Source organism: Lagenorhynchus albirostris, chromosome 16 (assembly GCF_949774975.1).
Source record: "Lagenorhynchus albirostris chromosome 16, mLagAlb1.1, whole genome shotgun sequence".
NCBI classification, from domain to species: domain Eukaryota; kingdom Metazoa; phylum Chordata; class Mammalia; order Artiodactyla; family Delphinidae; genus Lagenorhynchus; species Lagenorhynchus albirostris.
The window spans coordinates 26,678,116-26,698,540 of record NC_083110.1 but is presented as its reverse complement, the minus strand read 5'-3'; the positions used below and the strand labels follow the sequence as shown (position 1 = coordinate 26,698,540).

At 48.0% G+C, this 20,425-nt stretch overlaps 1 protein-coding gene across 6 annotated transcripts in view; it reads left to right on the top strand.

The window, feature by feature from the left end:
• The window catches only part of DUSP29 (dual specificity phosphatase 29), a 108,446-nt gene that overhangs the window by 19,301 nt on the left and 68,720 nt on the right, over positions 1–20,425 (top strand). For 2 of the 6 annotated variants that reach the window (XM_060126235.1, XM_060126234.1), the window contains exons 3-4: positions 5,976–6,247; positions 15,243–15,486. In XM_060126235.1, coding sequence (XP_059982218.1) covers positions 5,976–6,247; positions 15,243–15,472 — 502 coding nt within the window. In that variant the 3' untranslated portion in view covers positions 15,473–15,486. Of the gene's footprint in view, positions 1–5,975; positions 6,248–9,445; positions 9,717–15,242; positions 19,131–20,425 lie in introns of those variants that run through there. The other 4 variants (XM_060126236.1, XM_060126233.1, XM_060126237.1 and 1 more) reach the window with 4 other exon arrangements.

Genomic DNA, 20,425 nt, shown 5'->3' with positions numbered 1-20,425 from the left:
ATGAAGAGATTTCTAAGGAGTTAAAAACACCGAGACCACCTTATGTCTTTGCAACAGTCTCTCCTGAGAACTAAGGATAGAACATCAATAAAAATCATGGTATAGATTTACCCACTAAGTGAATATACGTTATGTTCATTACTGAAAATTTACAAAGCACAGACAAAAAGAATATTAAAATTCCCTATAATTCTGTTACCCAGAGATAACCACTGATAACATTTTGTCGTGCATCTTCCTATTGTTTGCCCCCCACCCTGGAATTTATCTTTTAACCTTTTAAAGAAACTTGAATATTGCATCACTCAACTTTACAAGAATCTTGTAAGGAAAGTACTGCCAACGTAATTGGTTCTATTTAATCAAATAAAGAAAACTGAGGGTCCCAGAGGGTCATTGTTTTGGTTCATGCAGCAGTTTAAGCTTCCAAACTACACCTGTGAGCCCTGTGTTTTCTGCAGAGCCTCACAGCCAAACAGCTTCATCATCAGCAAGTAACAAGAACACGCAAAAAACCAGACAGCTAGTGAATTTTGCCTCCATATCAGGTGAATTGAGGGAGATCAAAAGCTAGAAATGTGCCTGCTGTTTTAAAATTCACTTGCAAGGAGTAGGTGTGGTCAAGACTCCAGAGAAGGAGAAGGTCTCCATCAGGGTCATGCCCACGAACTGATGTGCCACCACAAGTGTCACACGCATCAGAATAGATAAGGTGCCAGATTACAGGATGCGGGCCGTGGGCGAACAGGAGTCCATGATTAGGTGCGGGAACTCAGTGGGTCCTCACAGACGCGAGGGTACGGAGAACTGCCCAAGCTTTAGTGGACTTTCGTCAATGCCCAGTGCAGAATCCTGGCAACACGGAAGCAGCTGGTTCCCCACTGCAAGACAGCTGGTGGATGGCTTGTACAGATGCGTACTTGCATGTCCCTCCTCCTCTCTGTGACAGCACACATCTGTGGGAAATAGACTTCCGGGCAGGGGCTGAGGTATGTAGGCTAGGAATCAGGAGGGCCCCCAAGAGGTCCGAAAAAGTGGAATGCCAAGAGCTCTGCCCAGGGAGACTGCTCTTACTTGCCACTCCTCAAGGCTGGTTAAAGCAAGTTTCCTGGAGGAACTCTGAGGGGCTGAAAGGAGGCTGGTCCAGGCCGGAGAAGGGGGAAGGGAGGGAAGGTCTCTGAGGAAGAAAGTCCCTTTCTCGGCCCTCCAACACAGATTCAGAATCCAGAGCGAGGCCAGAGGTTCACAGGCAGGAAGAAGAGCTAAAGAGATCTGGGTCAGAAACAGGGATGTGACAACGTTCTGCAAAAGTAAAACTGTACAAGTCCAACAAATGTGGGAGAAAATGTTCAGCCTCATTGCTAAAATTAATGAAAATGAGATTTTTTTGGTCTATGAAATTAGAAATGAACAAAAATCGGAATGTTAATTTGAGCAAACTTTCTGGAAGACAATTTAGTAACGAGTATCAACTGTGTTTAAAATGCTCATATCTGTTGACCAGCAATTCCACTTCAAAAAAATCTCTCCTAAGGACACAGAGATGTGCCCAAAGAAACACAGCAAGTTGTTTGTTTACAGTGTTTCTCATTGTAACACCCATCACTCTGTCTCCAGGAGAGAGACAGACGAGAGAGACACACGAGAGAGAGAGAACACAAATGTCCAAAGCTAGGGGCTTGGTGAGATAAAATTGAGATTTACCTATGGAATGGAATAGTATGCAGCTATTGAAGGCTGTATGTTGACCTAACAAGATGTTTACAGGGACTTCCCTGGTTGCGCAGTGGTTAAGAATCCACCTGCCAATGCAGGGGTCATGGGTTTGAGCCCTGGTCCGGGAAGATCTCACATACTGTGGAGCAACTAAGCCTGTGCACCACAGCTACTGAGCCTGAGCTCTAGAGCCCGCGAGCCACAACTACTGAGCTTGTGTGCCACAACTACTGAAGCCCGTGCGCCTAGAGCCCGTGCTCTGCAACAAAAGAAGTTTCTGCTCACCGCAACTAGAGAAAGCCCGCGCGCACAACGAAGACCCAATGCAGCCAAAAATAAATAAATAAAATAAACTTTAAAAAATGCTTCCAAAAAAAGAGTTTACAATATATCACCATGCAAAGTTTTGGAAACTGTATATATAGTATTGTATATAGTATTGTAACCCCCACCCCAACCTTTATATAAAATATACAAATCTATTCATGGAAAAACAACTGGAAGATCTTTTTTTTTTTTTAACATCTTTATTGGAGTATAATTGCTTTACAATGGTGTGTTAGTTTCTGCTTACAGCTGGAAGATCTTATATCAAAAGGCAAATAGTCTTTATCTCTAGGGAGTAGAAATACAGGTGTTTCGTGTGTGTGTGGGAGGGAATATGTTTTCCACATTCTGCATAGAACATGTGTTATTTTTGTAATTAAATGACATATTTTAATTCTTTAATATCTTTATTGGAGTGTAATTGCTTTACATTGTTGTGTTAGTTTCTGCTGTATCACAAAGTGAATCAGCTATGTGTATACTTATATCCCCATATCCCCTCCCTCTTGCGTCTCCCTCCCACCCTCCCTATCCCACCCCTCTAGGTGGTCACAAAGCACCGATCTGATCTCCCTGTGCTATGTGGCTGCTTCCCGCTAGCTAACTATTTTACATTTGGTAGTGTATATATGTCCATGCCACTCTCTCACATCGTCCCAGCTTATCCTCTCCCGCCCCCGTGTCCTCAATAGATTACTTACACCTAAGATTTTTCTTAAACAACCAGAAACTGATGTTTAGGCTCCTGAATCACCTAAATCCTTGAAGTAATTTCTTAACCCTGTTTTTCTTCTAAGCTTTTCTCCTTCAGCAGAGGCACATTTCTTAGTCTTTCCCACATATCTGAGCAGGTGGCCCTGAAAGTTAAGAAAATTAAACAACGCAGCACCAGGCAGCACCCTTCGACCCTACCCCACTCCCAGTGATAGATGAGCTAGGTGTCTGGGCCAACTGGGGATCTGCCTCCCAAACAGCCACTGTCTACTGAGAGTCACTCTGTGTATTTGCAAATCCCCATCCTGCCGTGGATACCACCCAGAGCCCTCAACTGGACTCTAAGTAAGCCAAGCTGGGGGAAATCTCCCGAGGGGTGTGTGAGGACGCCACCTCCCCTTCCGGGCCCAGGTAGCCACACAGCCCGAAAACCTGCAATGGGCTTCAGGATACCCACCAGGTCTAAACCTCCGCATGAGCCCCTTTCTCTCCCTCAGACACAGTCAAAACCAGCTCTGGTGGGGCGGCGCGGTGAATGTAGAGGTGTCATGCAATGAGTCTTGTTGCATATCTACCCTGATCCTTGACCCCCAAAGCAGCAAAGTGCAAACTGTTACTGCCAGTTGATTATGTTGAAACCCAGCTGCAGAACCCAGCGAGACCAGTCTTTATGGTGGGTAGGAACTTCCTGTCAAGGACAGTTAATTTTAATTTTTCCACTGAGCTCAACCTCAAAGTAAGGTTGATTGCTACTCAGCAAGATGGACTGCATTAGTGGAGGCTTTAATTGAGCGCAGATCTATGTCCCCAAAGCATAATGTTTGTTGTATACATACTTCGGGATGAGGAGAAAAATGAAAAACAGACCTTTCTGAGGAAAAATTGAAAGCAGAATGGGTTTCGTAGTCAGGATGGCAGCCCTAAAAGCCAGCTGCAGGGCTTGGTGGAACTCCCCATCTCCCCACGCCTCAGTTCCCATGGGCTGTTTGCACATGTTTCTAAAAGCTCAAGGCCTGTGTTCAGGTCTTCCAAACACTGGACTCCACTGTGGTTCCTCTCATGACCAATAAAAAGCCCCAGGAAAGCAGCGATACCCAAGGGGCCCTTGGCCGAGGGACCATGGCTTGTGTTTCTACTGCATGGAGCCTCCCCGCTCAGGGTGTGGATCCACATTGGCATCCAATATGCTCACTTCTGTCCACGTCCTTTTACCAGTGGCCTTGAGATGAGTCCTCAGCTGGAGCGAATTGCCACTTTTAGCCTCCTACTGTTACAGTTCCAGACCCTTGTCACCTCTTCCCTGAGCTGTAGAACTGGGCTTTGTGCTGTTGAGGGAGACGTCATCTCGAAGCTCAGATGGGATCACCCTCCTCAAACACCATCAAAAGCTCTCCCTGACGCCCAAATGCAGATCCTGACATCCAAGCACGCCATGGTCAAATCCCACACTCCCTCTCCAGACCTTTCTCATCTCTCCTCTCATATGCTATGCTCTGGCCAAACCAGTCCCCTCCTCCCTGCCCCCATTCCCCATCCATCAGCAAGTCTGCTGTGACTTACTCCAGCCACCTTCCTCTCTTGGCTGTATAACCGTGACAGCCTCCAACAGAGCTCCCGCTTCTATTTTATGTTCCTCTCCAACCCATCTCCATGCACCAGCCAGACTGATCTTTAAAAAAGCAAACAATGCTCAGCCCTTCCTTAAACTCCTCTGTGGCACGTGGCACACCACATTACTCAGAGTAAAATCCAAACTCTTCCCTATGGTCTACAGGGCCCACCGTGAACCAGCCCCCCTTTTCAGCTTCCCCTTGTACCACTACTACCTTTGCTATTACAGCCACACTAGTCTCTCTTCTGTTCTTAGCATCTGCTGTTGCCTCTGCCTGGAGGAAACACTTTCCCTCCAAATCTTCCCCTGCCTAGGCCCTTATCACCCCTCAGTCTAAGCTTAAATGCCACCTCCCCGCAGGGGCCTTCCCTGACTACCTTACCAAAAACAGGACCACGGTCACTCTACACAGCTCTTACTGCTATCTGAAATTATTTATCCACTTATTTGCTTTCCCCATCAGAATCTAAGCTTCCCAAGGGACCTTGACTAACCTGCTTATTGCTGCATCATCAGTACCCAGGACAGTGCTCGGCACGCAATAGATTCTAAATCATTAAATTGGGGATAAATGATTGGTTACAGGAAATAATAAACATTTCCTGGAAGCCCTTCATTATCTCCAGCCTCCATCCCTTAGGTTGTGCTATTTCTTTGGCTTGGGCATGCCCTTGCCTCCCTCTTCCCCTCCATCACCAAGTGTTGACACTTGTAGTAAGGCAGGCTCAAAGCCCTCTCTCCAATAAAGTATCCCCTGGCCCTTCTAGGCCGAAATAACTCCTGCTTCCTTTGCCCCATGTTCCAAAGCCACCTACTTTAACATGACTTTTACTCTTTGTTCCTGGAAATTCTTGGCTTCAAGAACTTCCTAAAATCAATTCCAGTAACAGACTGCTCAAACAGCTCTCCTCTTCAGAACAGTGCTTTGCCCAAGTAGACAGTGATTCACTTATCAAAGCAAAGGTTTTGCACTGTGTTCACCAATCTCTTGAACATCAAGATTAAGAATTTTGCCAGATCCCAATCAAACCGTCACACTGAATGACCCATCTTATTTTTTTTTTCAAGTTTTTGTTTTTTTTGGGGGAGGGTACAACACACTGGCTTGTGGGATCTTAGTTCCTCTGCACAGGGATCGAACCAGTGGCCCCTGCAGTGGAAGGGTGGAGTCCTAACTACTGCACCGTCAGGGAATTCCCTGAATGACCCATCTGAAACCATTCATTCGAGCCCCAACCTCCAAACACTGTCAACATCCAGAGGGTTCAGAGGAGGGGCCGGCTTTAAAGGGTCTCCCCGAGGCTCTATGAAGGTGGCCCTCTCCCTTACATTCAGCTTTGCCTGATGAACAGGTTATTCTGATGGCCTTAGAGGGGATCTGGCAGCTGACAGTCCACTCCCGCGGACCACTGGGGTCTCCAGCACCAAGCTCTTCTGTATTTGGTGAATGAAAGAATGAATGGACAAAAGAATAGGGCACAGTGGCCAAGGGGTCAGTAAGAGCAGGGCTTGGAGTAGGCAAGTCCTTCATTTCAACGGCTAGGCCTTATTTTGGAAGCCGGAATCGAGAGTGGAAACCCATGGGCTGCACCCGACTTTCCCCCAGATCCAGGCCAAGGCTCCGCGCAGCCGACCAGCCTCTTTCCCTCGCACCCAGGGCGACGGCGCTGGACCGCTACAGCCTGCAGAAGGCAGGCTTCACGCACGTGCTGAACGCGGCCCACGGCCGCTGGAACGTAGACACCGGGCCCGACTACTACCGCGACATGGCCATCGAGTACCACGGCGTCGAGGCCGATGACCTGCCCACCTTCGACCTCAGCGTCTTCTTCTACCCAGCGGCCGCTTTCATTGATGCTGCACTCCGCTACGATCACAGTAAGAGACATTCGGCCTGCGCACGGCCCCGCCCCCAGCCCTTGGCCACCTCAAGGCCCCGCCCCAGCCCGAGGCCCCACCCCCAGCCTGAGGCCCCGCCCCTCAGCCTGGTGGGAAGAGGCATCTGCACACTTTAAGTAAGCTCCCCTTGCAAATCCCGCCCTGCCAGGGTTGCTGGAAATGTCTGCTCCCCTGGAGGCTTGTGAGCACCACTGAGCTTGCTGCTGCTGGGGTCTGGCCCTTGGTTGCCGCTATGCGAAATCAGAATCAGGAGGGCTCAGAGGAGAGGCCTTTGGCCTGAATCTGTCTTCCCTGAGGCACAGCAGCCATCTTTTGAACGCCAGGGGTGGTTGGGAGCCCTCAACGGTGGGATGCTGCCAAGGTGCTAATTGTACCTGGGTCCAGACCAGACTAATAGCCAAGGGCCTCGATGCTCGAAAACCCTCCGGGAGCTGACTTGAGTGGGAATCTAGGGGAGACTCCAGATTCTCCTGCCAGCCAACCAAGTTCATACCTGCCTCCCTCATCCTCCCACCCTAGTCATATTCAGTCTAGTGAACCCTCCTGTAGAAAGCTGACAACCTATTCTTTCTAAGTGGCAAACTATATTTGAGAATCTGAGTTTTACACTTATGATGTCCAAGTTTCCCAAAGTTAATTAACCGTCTTTTAAATCACAGTACTAGTCCTCGTAGCCAAAATGCAGTCTTAGCGGCCCTAATCCAGGTAAAGTCTACAAGGCTACTCTGGAGAGAAGGGCACAGTGTAGGTATGCATCTGGCTGAGCCAATATGCCATGATTACTGCAGGATGTATCTCAGTGACATTCCACAGAGGCCAGAGGGACTTCAACTCCCTGATCTGTGCTCTGACTTCAGCTCCACGTGTCACACCCTTTTATGGGGCCATCACATAATTCAGGGTATACAGTTACTAAAGGCCTTTCTTACCACAAGTGGTTGGGATTACAAGACTCAGTGACTGACCAACGGGCCTGTTTCAGGAACTGCAACCTGCAGCTGGGCCTAGGCCACGTCTGCTGGACAGTCCCAGAGTTTGTCTTTATTTTGGCTCAGAAGGCTATGACAGAGGGAAGGAAAAAAAAAAAAAAAACCCCACAGAGCTGAAGTTCTTGTCTTAGGGGATACCTCATTTCAAAGTCATCCTTTTTATGAGTCTATTTATGGACCATCTTTTGAGTTAGGCACATTCTGGGTTTCCAAGCAGGATCAAAAAAGCAACTGGACTCTGACTCATCACCATAAGGTGAAATTCGCCTCACAGTATTTGAAGTTAACTGAAAACATATTTGACATGAAAAAACAAAAAGCTACCACCACACGATCCTTCCGATTCTGTTTAATGTGCTCAACTTGCCGTTACTATATCTTCAACCATCCCCTTAATGCAAGGGGCCTGGAAGGCTTTGGAGAAGACGAGGCTGCATTCAAATTCACGCTGCACAACAATGTGATTTCTAAGCCTTGATTTCTCCATCCGGTGATGAAAATATTTACCTTGAAAGGTTATAATGAGGATCAGCAGTAACCCACAAAAAGCACTTAGCCTAGAACCTGGTGCACAGCAGGCTGTCAGATGTGTTTGATAAAGAGAGGTCTCGCACCACGAAGCACATAACCACACCAGCACGTGCACATCATCATAATAAAGTTTCCAACCCCCAGAGGGGGTAAAAAAAAAAATGAAAAAAAGACATTCCAACTTTGAACTACAGTGGTATGATACACGCAGAGGACAGCCTGCCGGGGTCCTGGCATGCCATTTTAGAGTCTGCCCCCACTGCCGGATTAGGAAAGAATGGGCTTTGGGGTCATATGTTTAGGCCTGGACAGATCTCAGAGCATCGATGTGGAGATGTCAGGCTGGTGTGGGTCGTGACGGGTAGACCGGGTGGTCGCAAGCACCTAGCCGAGAAACAGTCAAGAGGGAAAAGCACATCCACAGGTCAGAGGACATGCAGGGAGTGTGGGCCTCGCCCAGCTGGCTAGGGATGGGAAGCAGGACAGGACCCTGTTGCCAGTGGGAGGCCAGACTCCCTTCTCTGTGCCCTTTGTATTTGCATATCTAAAGAATTCCTCAAGCTGAGGGCTCAAACCCCAACCCTTCAGGACCAGGCAGAGGCCATAAATGGATGACGCTGGCTGCGTGTGGCCGCGGGGTGAGGGGAGAGGGTGATTGTGGCTGAGCTGAGAGCCCCATATCCCCTCCAAAGGGGACAGCTGCTACTCAGTCCCAACCAATGATTGTCTTGTGAGAATCAGTGCCAATGTGGTAGATCTGACTTTTCATGAAAAGTCTCCAATCTGGATTTTAACGTAAAATTGCTCAAATTTTAAGTGTTGGCAACAAATTGAAAATCTCTTAAAACGCGGCACAGCCCAGACAAAAGAAACCCAGTGGCTATCAGTTTGTAACCTGTGCCCTGAGTAGTCAGAGTAACAAAATAAAAAGCTCGTCAGCATTGTCAGAGACTCCATACGTGGAGATGGCATGTGCTCAGCATGTATGGCACAGGCAGTAGGCAGCCTGGACGGGTCTAGTCACTCCCTGGAAAACCACGGGACACTCCTGTAGCATTTTAGGAGCCAGACGCACTCGTATATTCCTTATTATACTCTCGATGTAAGAGGTGTTGATGGACAGTCTGGCCAAAAGGCAAAGACATGTCCTTTTCCTCGCTCTGTCTTTCCTGTTCTTCCTTGGCTAGCTTCAGCTTAGTGTATAGCGTTTCCCACCACGGCTCCTCACAGCCAGTCTCGTTCCCTCTTTTTGAAAAGCATCCCTTGTGGTGCTGCAGAGCTGTACCTGTGGTCTGTAATCTGCCACATGGGGCCCAGCCCTGTGTCTGCCCTACCCTGATCTGACCCTTCCGAAAGAACTCACCAGGCAACCTCAGACACTCTTGAGAAATCTTAGAGATAATCTAGTCCAGTGTTCTGCCCTGAGAGCTGGGGAAACAGAGACCCAGAGAAGCCAGCTGATGTGCTGAGGGTCACAGAGTTAATCAGGGGCCAACGGGCATCGCTTCTGTCACTCAGGCCTCACGGAAGAGTCCTTTGTCCTTATTTTGAGCATCTGGTGACTTTGCTGTATAAGAGGTCACCCAATATCATGGAAGGTGAGACATTCCAGCTGGTTATAGGATCTAAAACAACTGAACTTGTCCTTCTTCATCAGAAAAAGAAGTACAGACAACATACTGCCTCGGGAGCCCCATTTGGACTGCCTTCACTGCTCCTGGCACAGCATCCTCAGAGCTGAGTTACTGTGGTTTTAATTTAATGAAATCTTCTAAGAAATCCCAGGGCGGATACCATGCGGCTCTAAAGATCAGATTGTAGTATCACCACTCTCCTTTTATTCTTTCTTTTACTTGAACAAACAGTCCACAGGCTGCTTTGGAAGCCATCTTATAATCTATTATGGATACGGTAGGTTTGAAGAAATAAATGAAGTCTGTGTTTGAGCAAGAGGCTGTTTCTCCGGCGCTTCTGAGCTTTAATCAGACCAGATTTTCAGGGTATTTTAAGGGTATCCTGACCCACTGCAGCACATACAAGCCTGCCCCCTGGCAGTTCTAAAACATGCCATGCATCCTTTTTCTGAGGACTTCCATGTGTGCAGAACTATTTTGGGAGAAGTAGGAACTCTGCTTTTGCAGGTTCCAAGGTAGTGAGTGGGAGACAAAGGGCATCCCACACAAACCAAGGAAGTCAGGGGGGTGGTTGGTGATAACAGGCTTAGCCTATACGTCTGATTTGAGTGACAGAGGCCCACCTTCTTGTTGCCAGTGAAAACGTGCCATTAGGTAAACAGTAGAGGTTCTGGATTTGGCTTTTCTTCATAAGATTGTGGGAATTCACCTTTTGGTGAAGGCCAAAGGAGAAATATTTAATTGAAACCATCATTTTTCAAACATAAATTGTGGCCTATCAGTGGGTTATAAAATCAATTTCGTGGCTTTGACTAGGATTTCTTTAAAAAAAAAATTGAAAAGATTAGGAAAGAATAGAAGACCTCAGTGTACACTGCATGTAAAAAAAGCACAAATTGTTTGTGAAAGTCTTGTCTGATACACACGTACCTGTGAAGCCCCCTTAACATCTAAGTCCTCTGGCTTCAGTGGCCTGGGCTTGAATCATAGTCCTGCCACTTCCCAGCTGTGTGACTCAGACACACTGCTTCTCTGCACTTTAGCTACCTCCTCGATAAAACAGGGATACTAATTTCATCTACCTCATCAGGTTGTTCTGAGGACCGACTACAACGAACATATAAAGTGCTTGGAAGATATGGGGTAGGCTGAACCCATGTACTTGTTAGCTGTGAATTTTATGATTTGCGGGGGGCGGGAGGCGGTTGTCACACAAAAAAGTGTGAAAGCCACTGACCTAGAAAATGCCAAGCCTGACAATGCTCCCTTCGGCTTCCTCTGGTATGGACCATGCTGTGAACAGGCTGAATGCAGCCTTCCTTGCATGTCTCCCGAACTCTCCTGAGAGCAGTTTCTCACCATCCAACGCTGGGCCCCAAAGGGTGGTGCTTAGCAGAGCCACACAGCAAAGAGGGAGCAGTGCCCTGAGAGTCTGGGGACGGGTCCTCTACCCTAGGAGGCCCACCAAGCTCACACGGCTGACAGCATTAGTGCTGCTGTCGTGAAAGCAAAGTTCAGCCGGGAGGACCTTCTGCTGGAGCGGAGGACCCCCATCCCCTTCCCCCTCTCTCCCCCCTCCCCCCTCCCACTTAACAGACTTCAGGCTCCCTAAAGACTTAATGAACTACAGCTTTCGTCTGTTTCAAGTCTTTAGTCATGACAGAAAGAATTACCCTTTTTGCCAGGGGAGGAAGAAACGCTTTAGTTATCAGCAGAGCTGGCAAGGGGCCAGGCAGCCTCTGGAACAGTCTGTGGGGATTAGAATGCCAGAGGTAGACATTCCAGTCCAGGAGGACAGTCATGTCCATGAGCTGGGCCAGCCGCCCCCAAACCCCACCCAGCACTGAAGAAGCCGCCCTGCTTCTCGCCCTCTGGCCTTTCTGGCCCAGGTGCACGGGGGGAAAAGGCAGCCACACTCTTGCAGCTCAGCGATGGGGATTGGAGGCCTGCATGGTTAGCCTGTGGAGATGCATGGAAACGAATCATGATAAAATTAACAGTTCTTTATGGGCGCCTTCTGTGTCAGCACTGTGTGTGCGGAAAGGCCACCAGCAGGGTCCTTACCATAGGGCAGGGTGTGCAGGCCTCTCCAGCTGGGGTGGGTGGGGAAAGAGAATCCTGGTGCCTGGTATCGGGCCCATCTGCACGGCTCATGCTGCCACGGTTGCTGACCATCACCGCTGTCCTGGGCTTGGTCCCATGAGGCAGGTGGGGAGTGGAGGTGAGAGGGACACGGGGAGCCACGTCCATTCAGAAGTGTTCTTTGCCAAGCTCATCTCCTGCTGGTGCTCCATAAACCCAGTGATGTCCGTGAGTGTCTCCTTGGTCATCCTTCCAGGCCTCAGGCATAAGAATCAGGAACAGGGACAGCACTGGGGTCACACAGCTCAAGGTGCCCCAGCCAGCTTGACCCCAGCAAAGGGATCCCAGAACCACAGGAGAGGGCCGCCACTGGGATGGCAGTGGTGGCAGTGCTGGGGACAGCCAGAGACGCTAATCTCATTACTTTTTCTGTCCCCAGAGCACAGCAGCAAGTAGCCACCACACAGTAGGGTCTCAATAACAAGTTGCTTTGAACTATTTCTGGAGATGGCACCATCTTTCTGGGTGACCTCTAGCAGTCATTTCGCCTCGACTCTTTCCCCATCTGTAAAGCAGGGGTGCGGATGATGAAATCTTGATGGTTGTATTAAGGATGAAATGAGATAAAACATGTTGAGGTGCTTTGTGAGCTCGAGTGCCACCAAATGGAGGCCTGAAGGATGGAAAGCTGCTTCTCATGGTGATTTCTCATTCGGGCCAGCTGTTGCCATGATAGTGGCGGAAGGGAGCTTTTTTCTTGTGGAGGGCTTTCTCTAGTTGTGTAGTCGTGGCGAGCGGGAGCTACTCTTCGTTGTGGTGCATGGGCTTCTCACTGCGATGGCTTCTCTTGTTGCGGAGCACGGGCTCTAGGCGCACAGGCTTCAGTAGTTGTGGCTCACGGGCTCTAGAGCATGGGCCCAGTAGTTGTGGTGCACCGGCTTAGTTGCCCTGTGGTATGTGGGATCTTCCCAGACCAGGGCTCAAACCCATGTCTCCTGCACTGGCAGGGGGATTCTTAACCACTGGACCACCAGGGAAGTCCAGTGTGGAGATGCTTCTAGATCTTCCAGTTCTCAAACTTTATGATCTCAGATCCCTTTCACACTCCTAAAAATTATTGAAGGCCTCAAAGAGCATTTATGTAGGGTAGATCTATCAATATCTACTCTATTAGAAATAAGAACTGAAAATTGTAAAAATATTTATTTAAAACTAATAAAGTGAACCCACTGCATATTAACATATTTTTATGAAAAAAATTATATTTTCCAAAATAAAGTATGGAGAAGCACGGCATTATTTTACATTTTTGCAAATCTCTTTGATGTTAGGCTTATGAGAATCCAGGTGGGTTTTTATATCTGCTTCTGCATTCAGTCTGTTGTGATATGGTGTTTTGGTGGAAGTATATGGAGAAAATCCAGCCTTACTCAGATATATAGCTGGAGAAGGAAGGGCTATGTTAACAGCCTTTTCAGAAAACTGTGGATATTCCTCTTTGATACTACACCAAAACTTGACAAGTGATAGCGTCTTAAAGGTGAGTTGTGATGTGGAATCTGAAACCATACCTATAAACTTCGTACTCTGTTACATGAAAATCCATTGGTCTCTCTTGCATTTTGAATGGATTTTTTACCCACACATGATTTTGTAATATCTCACATTGGTTATGTGGAAAATCTTGTTCACTAAGTTATGCAGATCTTCCAAATGTTGACACTTTCACTGTACATTGTCAGAAGACACATTTGTTAATATGACTGCCGATCTTAACAGAAAAATCTTAAGAGTATTGTGAAACTGTCAATCTCACAGTAGATACAAGTTTTCCAAAATTCTAATTTTTGCTTGAAAGCTTGCATTTTATCACTGGCAACGGATACTCTCAATTGTTTTCTTTGATGTGACAGGCTCACTTTGTTCACCTTCGAGAAAAAGTCTGCCAAATACCCGTTTGAATTACCATGGTTTTTCTGTCATTTACTCTTTTAAGTAAAAATGGTGTTTCATGAAACAGTGGCTAATTCAGCTTGCAACTCAATCTCCCATAAGCTTTTCCTTGAGATAACAATCGTACTTCGGTATGCAGCCAGAGTGCTTTATGTACACGTCCCATTTCATCACACAGAATATTAAGAAGTGTAACCAAGGGCTGAAATTCGATAAAATTAATTTTTACTGCTTCATCAAAGATATTCTTAAAGGAAATTGGCTTGTTTTTTCCCCAAGAGTGCTTGGTGGTGAATGCAACGATTACTACTACAGTTCAGTGTCCCTGCCATAATTCACGCTAAGGCACCAGCAGTTCTTCCCACCACTGCCTTTGTACCATCAGTGCAAATGTCAAAACAGTGGAAGAGACAAACATCGCCGCAGTACTATTTTGAAAATAATGTTAGCTCCACAGATCTCCTCAGAGTACCTTGGGAACCCCCAGGGTCTTGGCTCATGCTTAGAGAACCGCTGATCTAGATGGCAATTTGGTCACCTAAGCTGTAAGACTATTCATCCCCTGGTTATACCACATGACACAATAAAACTATTTTAATTTTAAAAAAATCTGACCGTGTGATTTTTACTGAATTGGCTTTGCTCACAGCTGATCTGAGGTTGCTGCCCCTTTTGACAGCTGAGGAAGTAGAGGCGCCACAGGCTGAGTGGCTTACCCCACACCCAGGTGGTTAGTAGCAGAACCGATCTCGAACCCAGGACTGCAAGAGAGAAGACCAGGGCTCTGCAGGCTCCTGAGGCCACGTGAATGCTCACAGACTCCACGGCAAGCAGACTGCACCCTCTGTCTCGGCCCCTCAAAGGGCCCTTTGGGACTGTGGGTGCTCTCTCCTTATCCGAGGTCAAATGCAGCAGCACTGCAAATGGTGCAGAAAGCCTGCACTCCTCCACAATCCACCTGCAGCCGTGGACGGGATGGAATGCATCCTGTTCAAAGTGGATTATGGTTCATCCATACAGAGGAACTCTGTGCAGCCACAAGAAAAAAATAACAAAGAGAGAACTCTTCAGAGACTGATATACAAAGGTCTCCAAGATATATTGTTAAATGGAAAAAGCAAGGGATAGAAAAGTTTGTAAAGCTTGCTACCTTTTGGGCAAGAAAAGAAGAGAAAAAATATGTTCTTGCTATGTATATGCACAGATAATTCTCCGTTAGAAGAAACTGGTAATACTTGTTGCTTTGGGGAACTGAGGAGGTGGGTGCGAGGGAGGCTTTTCAATGCCATCATTTTATACCTTTTGAAATCCGAACCCTAGTGGCTGCCCTATTCAAACTAAGTAAGCATTAAGTAAATAAATAATATGAATATATTATAAATATAATAAATTAAAAGTGAGCGTTAAAAAAAAACTCATAAGGCTCTCCCTTGGAGGTGCTTTGGCAGGTGGGAAGCATCAGTTTCAATCCCGCCTCCTCCTCACCGAGGCAACAATTATAACATCTGTGACTTATTAAACCTTTAATATGCACCAAGCAGTGTACCAAGTTGCTTTGCACCAATTGCCTTCACACCGACCCTAATGAAGAGGATACTGACAGTATCCCCATTGTACAAATGGGGAAGCTGGGCCTCCCAGCCACTCAGTAACCTGCCCAGGGTCCTACAATAGTGGGAGAGTCAGGATCTGAGCTGGCTCTGCGTGAGCCTCACACCTATGCCCCACCCTCCAGGCAACCCTGCCCCTACAACGCAGGTGTTTCTTCTCCTCACTCCACTGCAGATAAGATCCTGGTTCACTGCGCCATGGGCCGCAGCCGGTCGGCGACTCTCGTCCTGGCCTACCTGATGATCCACAGGAACATGACCCTGGTGGACGCCATCCAACAAGTGGCCAAGAACCGCTGCGTCCTACCCAACCGGGGCTTTCTGAAGCAGCTCCGGGAACTGGACAAGCAACTGGTGCAGCAGAGGCGACAGGCCCGGCGCGGCGCGGACGGTGCGGAGCTGTAAGGCCCCCTCACGGGGTGAGCAGGATACTCGGGAATGAAGGGGCAAGGTTGAAAATAGCTCTGGCCTGTGACTTCCTTTGTCACAGAGAAGGGACGTGAAACCAAAGCTTGACTCCTTCCGAACAATCTTAAACTTCGCAGGGGCCGGTGAACAGAGCGGGTAATTCATAGCGGCCTCCGATAGGAGGCCAGCACTTGGCTTCACAGCAAAATGGGGCAGACGGGCTTCCCAGAGGCACTGGCTACAAGTGAGCACGCATGCGCCGTTTTTCTGTTTTTTTTTGTTTGTTTGTTTTTTGTTGTTGGTAAGACGGATGCGGAAAAGGATTTAAAGATGCGTAGACATTGTGCTGATTAAATATTTGGCTTTGTCTGAAAGTCACATTCTTTAAAAATAATTTAAAAATATAACTTTACTTTCTAACCACAGAAAAGTGCCTGCGAGAGCTGTTACAGGAGAGTTTGCACCGCTTGTTAGTCAGTCGGCTGTCTGGGGTAGGGGGTGGGCATGGGGAGGACGCGCATTTCCTTACCGGCGGCTCCTGCATCTTCCTTTCGATGGAATCCCCAGGCTCAGGTCACCATCCATAGATGCTGCTCTGTGGAAGAGGCAGAGAGCAATTCATCTGGTAGGGGTAGGGAGTGGCGGTCCCCTGCACAGAGGCCGCCCGCTTTGGGCTCCCCTACCTTCCTCAGGGAGCCAGGGCTGTTCAGAATCTTAGCCAGAGGCGCCACTACCCAGAAAAATTCAACAAATTCTGGTAAATTTGAACAAGAGTTTGACTTTATAATTTTGGAAGGAGACAATCTTTGGGGGACCGGAACTTGGGGAAGCTTCTTTTGCTTTGATTCTAGTCAAAGCAACATGAGCTTGTTTTCAGTCCCCGAAGAAAGTATTTGCAAATGTGTTTGCCCTGGAATGAGAGAACCAGGCAGCCGGGTGAGCTCAGGTGTGGAGATGCCCCCGCCCCTGAGAGCTAAGCCATTCACCATGATGGCGTGATTCTCATTCTCGAGGAGAAAACAGCAGCTGGAACCAAGCGGGGAGAGCTGGCTTCTAGAACCAGGAGCTGGAAACCAGACAGAACCCAGAGAGAGATGCTGATGGAGATGCCAGCAGTCCAGGACCAGAAATCACAACTGCCTGATAAAGGCCTACGGGGAGAACAGGAAAAGGGGCCCACGAGGGGCTCAGCAGCTTTGTAAAGCCACCCGAGGGCCACCCTGTAACCTTAGGGCGGCTGTCCTGCTTTTGTGCCAGAGAGGAGGACCTGAGGCCTGGGCCCCTGTGGCTGGTAGGGCTTCCTGGGACTGCCTAGTATCTGCTCTGGGATGGTCACCTTGGCCCATAATGGGCCCTTATAATGACTCAGATTTGGGTGTAAGGGGAGCCATATACACAGGCTTTTGGGAAAGAGATGTAGACCAAAAGGGATTCTAGTGGCCCCTACCTAGACCTTCCCATCGTAGGATCCCACTAGCCCCCTCTAAACTCAGTTATCTCCTAGGTCTGATCTATTACTTATCCAGAAAGAAAGATTTCCTTTTTAATAAAATGTTAACTCTTATCCATCATAATGAAGTATTTACATTTAAATGAATCCGTATGTGGGAAGGACAGGTCCAGTGCTGGTGTTCCTGGAGTGCTCTTTCGGCGTTCTCTCTCCAACCTTCCCACACGTTCCCACCTCTTTGTGGGGCTGTAAGTCCTGCTGAGGAAAGCAGAAGTTGGAGGTCTGGTCTCTTTAAGATGGGAGCCAGGGGTAGGGGAAAGGAGGAACAGAAGTTTTTTGTTTTTTTAATAAATGTATTTATTTTTGGCTGTGTTGGGTCTTCGTTGCTGCACATGGGCTTTCTCTAGTTGCGGCGAGTGGGGGCTACTCTTCGTTGCGGCGCATGGCCTTCTCATTTCAGTTGCTTCTCTTGTTGTGGAGCACAGGCTCTAGGTGCATGGGCTTCAGTAGTTGTGGCTTGCGGGCTCTAGAGCGTAGGCTCAGTAGTTGTGGTGCACGGGCTTAGTTGCTCCGCGGCATGTGGGATCTTCCCAGACCAGGGCTCAAACCCGTGTCCCCTGCATTGGCAGGCAGATTCTTAACCACTGAACCACCAGGGAAATCCAAGGAACAGTTTTTGCAAAAGCATTTAAATTCTTCAGAAATAAACTATTCCTTTGGTCAACAAGTATTTGAGAACCTACCACCTGCTAAAATTTGGGTTAGGAGGCCAATGCAAAAATGTATGCTGTGATAAAGTGGAATGAGGGAAGCAGGTACTGAGGTGGAGAAGCATGGGGATGGGATGGGGAAAAACCCACTTTAGACGAGGTAGTTGAAGAAGACCTGAGCGGATGGGATGAGTGAGACTTGAAGGAGAGCACCTGCAAAATGGGGAGGGAACATTCTAGGCTGAGGAACAGCACAGGTGAAGTGGCACCAAAGTGGCAAAGAGATGTGTTTCTAACCCGAGGTGGTGTGTTTCAGGAGCTGCCCATCCGTGAAGCTGGAGCTTGTGGGTGAGAGGGCAGGTGGACGCAGAAGGGTAGAGAGATTGGACTTTATTCCAAGTACAAATAAGAACCACCGATGAATTTTAAGCAGCAGAATGGTCTGATCTATGTTTTAAGAAGATCACTCTGGAAAGAAAAAAATATCACCCTGACTGAAGTAGAGAGAATGGACTGCAAGGAGGAGGCAACCAGTAAGGAGGTTGTGGAGCTGTTGACAGGAAGGAGGAAGATGGTCTGGACTAAGCTAGTGCCAGGGGACTAGTATTCAAGATTATTTTGGAATTATCTTGGGGAATACACAGAACCTGCTGGGAGGGGCGAGAGAATTAGAAGATAGTGATTTGGTTTCTTGGTGGTGCCTTAATACTGAGATGGGGTTGACAGGGCCAGAAATGGGGGTAGGGGGTTGGACATCACCAGTTATATCATGTCTAAGGCATACAAAAGGCGTCCCATGTCATTTCACCTTGAATCTAGAGAGAGCTCAAAGGAAGGTCCACTACTAGAGACATAATCCTGGGCATTATCTGCATAGAGGTGGTGTTGGAAGTCATTGTACTGGGTGAGATAATGAGAGAAAACAGAGAGGGAGCCCCAGGCCTGAGTGTTTGTTTGTTGGGAGGCAGATCCAGGAAAGAAGATGGAGGAGGGGGAAGGAAGACCAGGAGTGTGGGTACCGAGAAATTGAAGGTCCTGCTTCAGAATATAACAGTACTTGTACTGTAAACCAGGACTGCTTGTAACAACAAAGTAACCTATATATGTAGAGCACCTAACAGTTTTAAAAGCATCATGTATTTGTTACCTATGCCTTTAAATCAGAGGGATGACAAGTTAGGGCTTTTTCCCAGATGGAAGTGTTCTAGGACAAAGGGCTGCGATTTGGAGAGAACCAAGTTTGTTTCTGCTCACAGATTTCAGCTGAGTGTGTTTGGGCAATTAGGTTAGCTTGTTTGAGCCTCAATCCCCTCATGTGTAAATTGGAGAAACTGCCCCATTTCCTACATAGGGTGGATGTTTGTGAGTCATTATTTTTGTGATACTATTTGTGAGCCATTGTTTCTAACACGTAATGTTGGCGAGGAAAGCCGATGCCTTCACACCTGGGTAGGCACGACTTGTGCCGGTAAAAAATAAAGGCTGCAACTGACAACCACTTGTTAAGCCTCCTATAAATGAAAGAACACGTTACTGGGTTTACAAGATGGGGCCTGCTGATGAATCTCACCTAATGGTGACTCTGTTTCAGTCCTGATGAATCCAAGCTCCTGTTCTCCCAGATCGTTGGTGTCACATTTAAGGCCGAGCTGATTTCTCTGAGAGTAAGGAAGTGCAGAGCAGCGGGCAGGGTGATCTGAGGCCACCTCAGATCAGCAGTTTCCCTCCTACACCAAGCCTTTCCCTTCTGTCAATGAACATTAGGACTTTGGGCCAGCAGAGGGGCTCCCCTTTCTGGCTATGCCGCAATCCCTAGGGAGCCTGTGAAACACAAGGAGTCCCCAGTACTGTTCTTAAATTATGGTGCGGCAGGTCTGGGGCAGTGACTGGGACTTGTCCTCAAGTTCCCGGGAGGACTATGAGGCAGGCAGAGTGGGGGGAGCCCAGATGCCCCACACAGACCACAAGTGTGTGGTTACAAGCCATTGCAACACATGGAACAGAGGACCATCTCAGTTCCCAAAGAACCTTACTTAACCCAAGAGGAGACCAACCATGAGAAGGTTTCAAGGTGGGCCCTGTGGGAGGTTCTGCGTGGTTTCTCTTCAGCTGGTTACCAGGTTCACCCCCGCCCCGCCCCCACCCCCACGTCCAGGCTGGGGCAGCCTCTTGCCTGAGGTGTGGATCCACTGGGCTGCTAAGATCCTCAGCAGCTCCCACACAGATGCCAGCAGTTGATTCCAACAGGCAGCACACCATCGCTTCCCGCTCTGGAGGGGGATGAGAGGTTTCCTTTCCTACCAGCAAAGCACCTTAAAGCTTCTCTTCTCCTCGTGGTGATGACAGCCCTTGCAGACGCGTCTTCTTGGAAGCCCTCCTCAGCCACTACAGATACTCCCCCCACTGGCTATGCAGTTGTGGGGAGAAGGGACCAAAAGATAAAATCTTGACACTAAGCCCAGACTGCTTCGTAACTGTGGGAAAAGATAATAAGGGTGAGTGCAGAAGGCAAAACCCTGCCGGGCATCCTCCCTCCATTGGGACCTATGATTCGGGGCTGTATGTACTGTCCTCCTTTCCACATGGGTGCCAAGTCAAGCATTCATTTCAAGGCCTGTCACTTGAATAAGTAAATGTTTTAACAGTCAGACAGAACTTTCTCTGAATGCCGTAAGATAACGTTTGTGAACAATAACTTTTTTTTTTTAGAATCTAAACTTTAGATTTTAAAAAATAACATCCAATCACTCATTCACAACAGAGCAAAACTTTCACGCCTTTTTCAAGAAA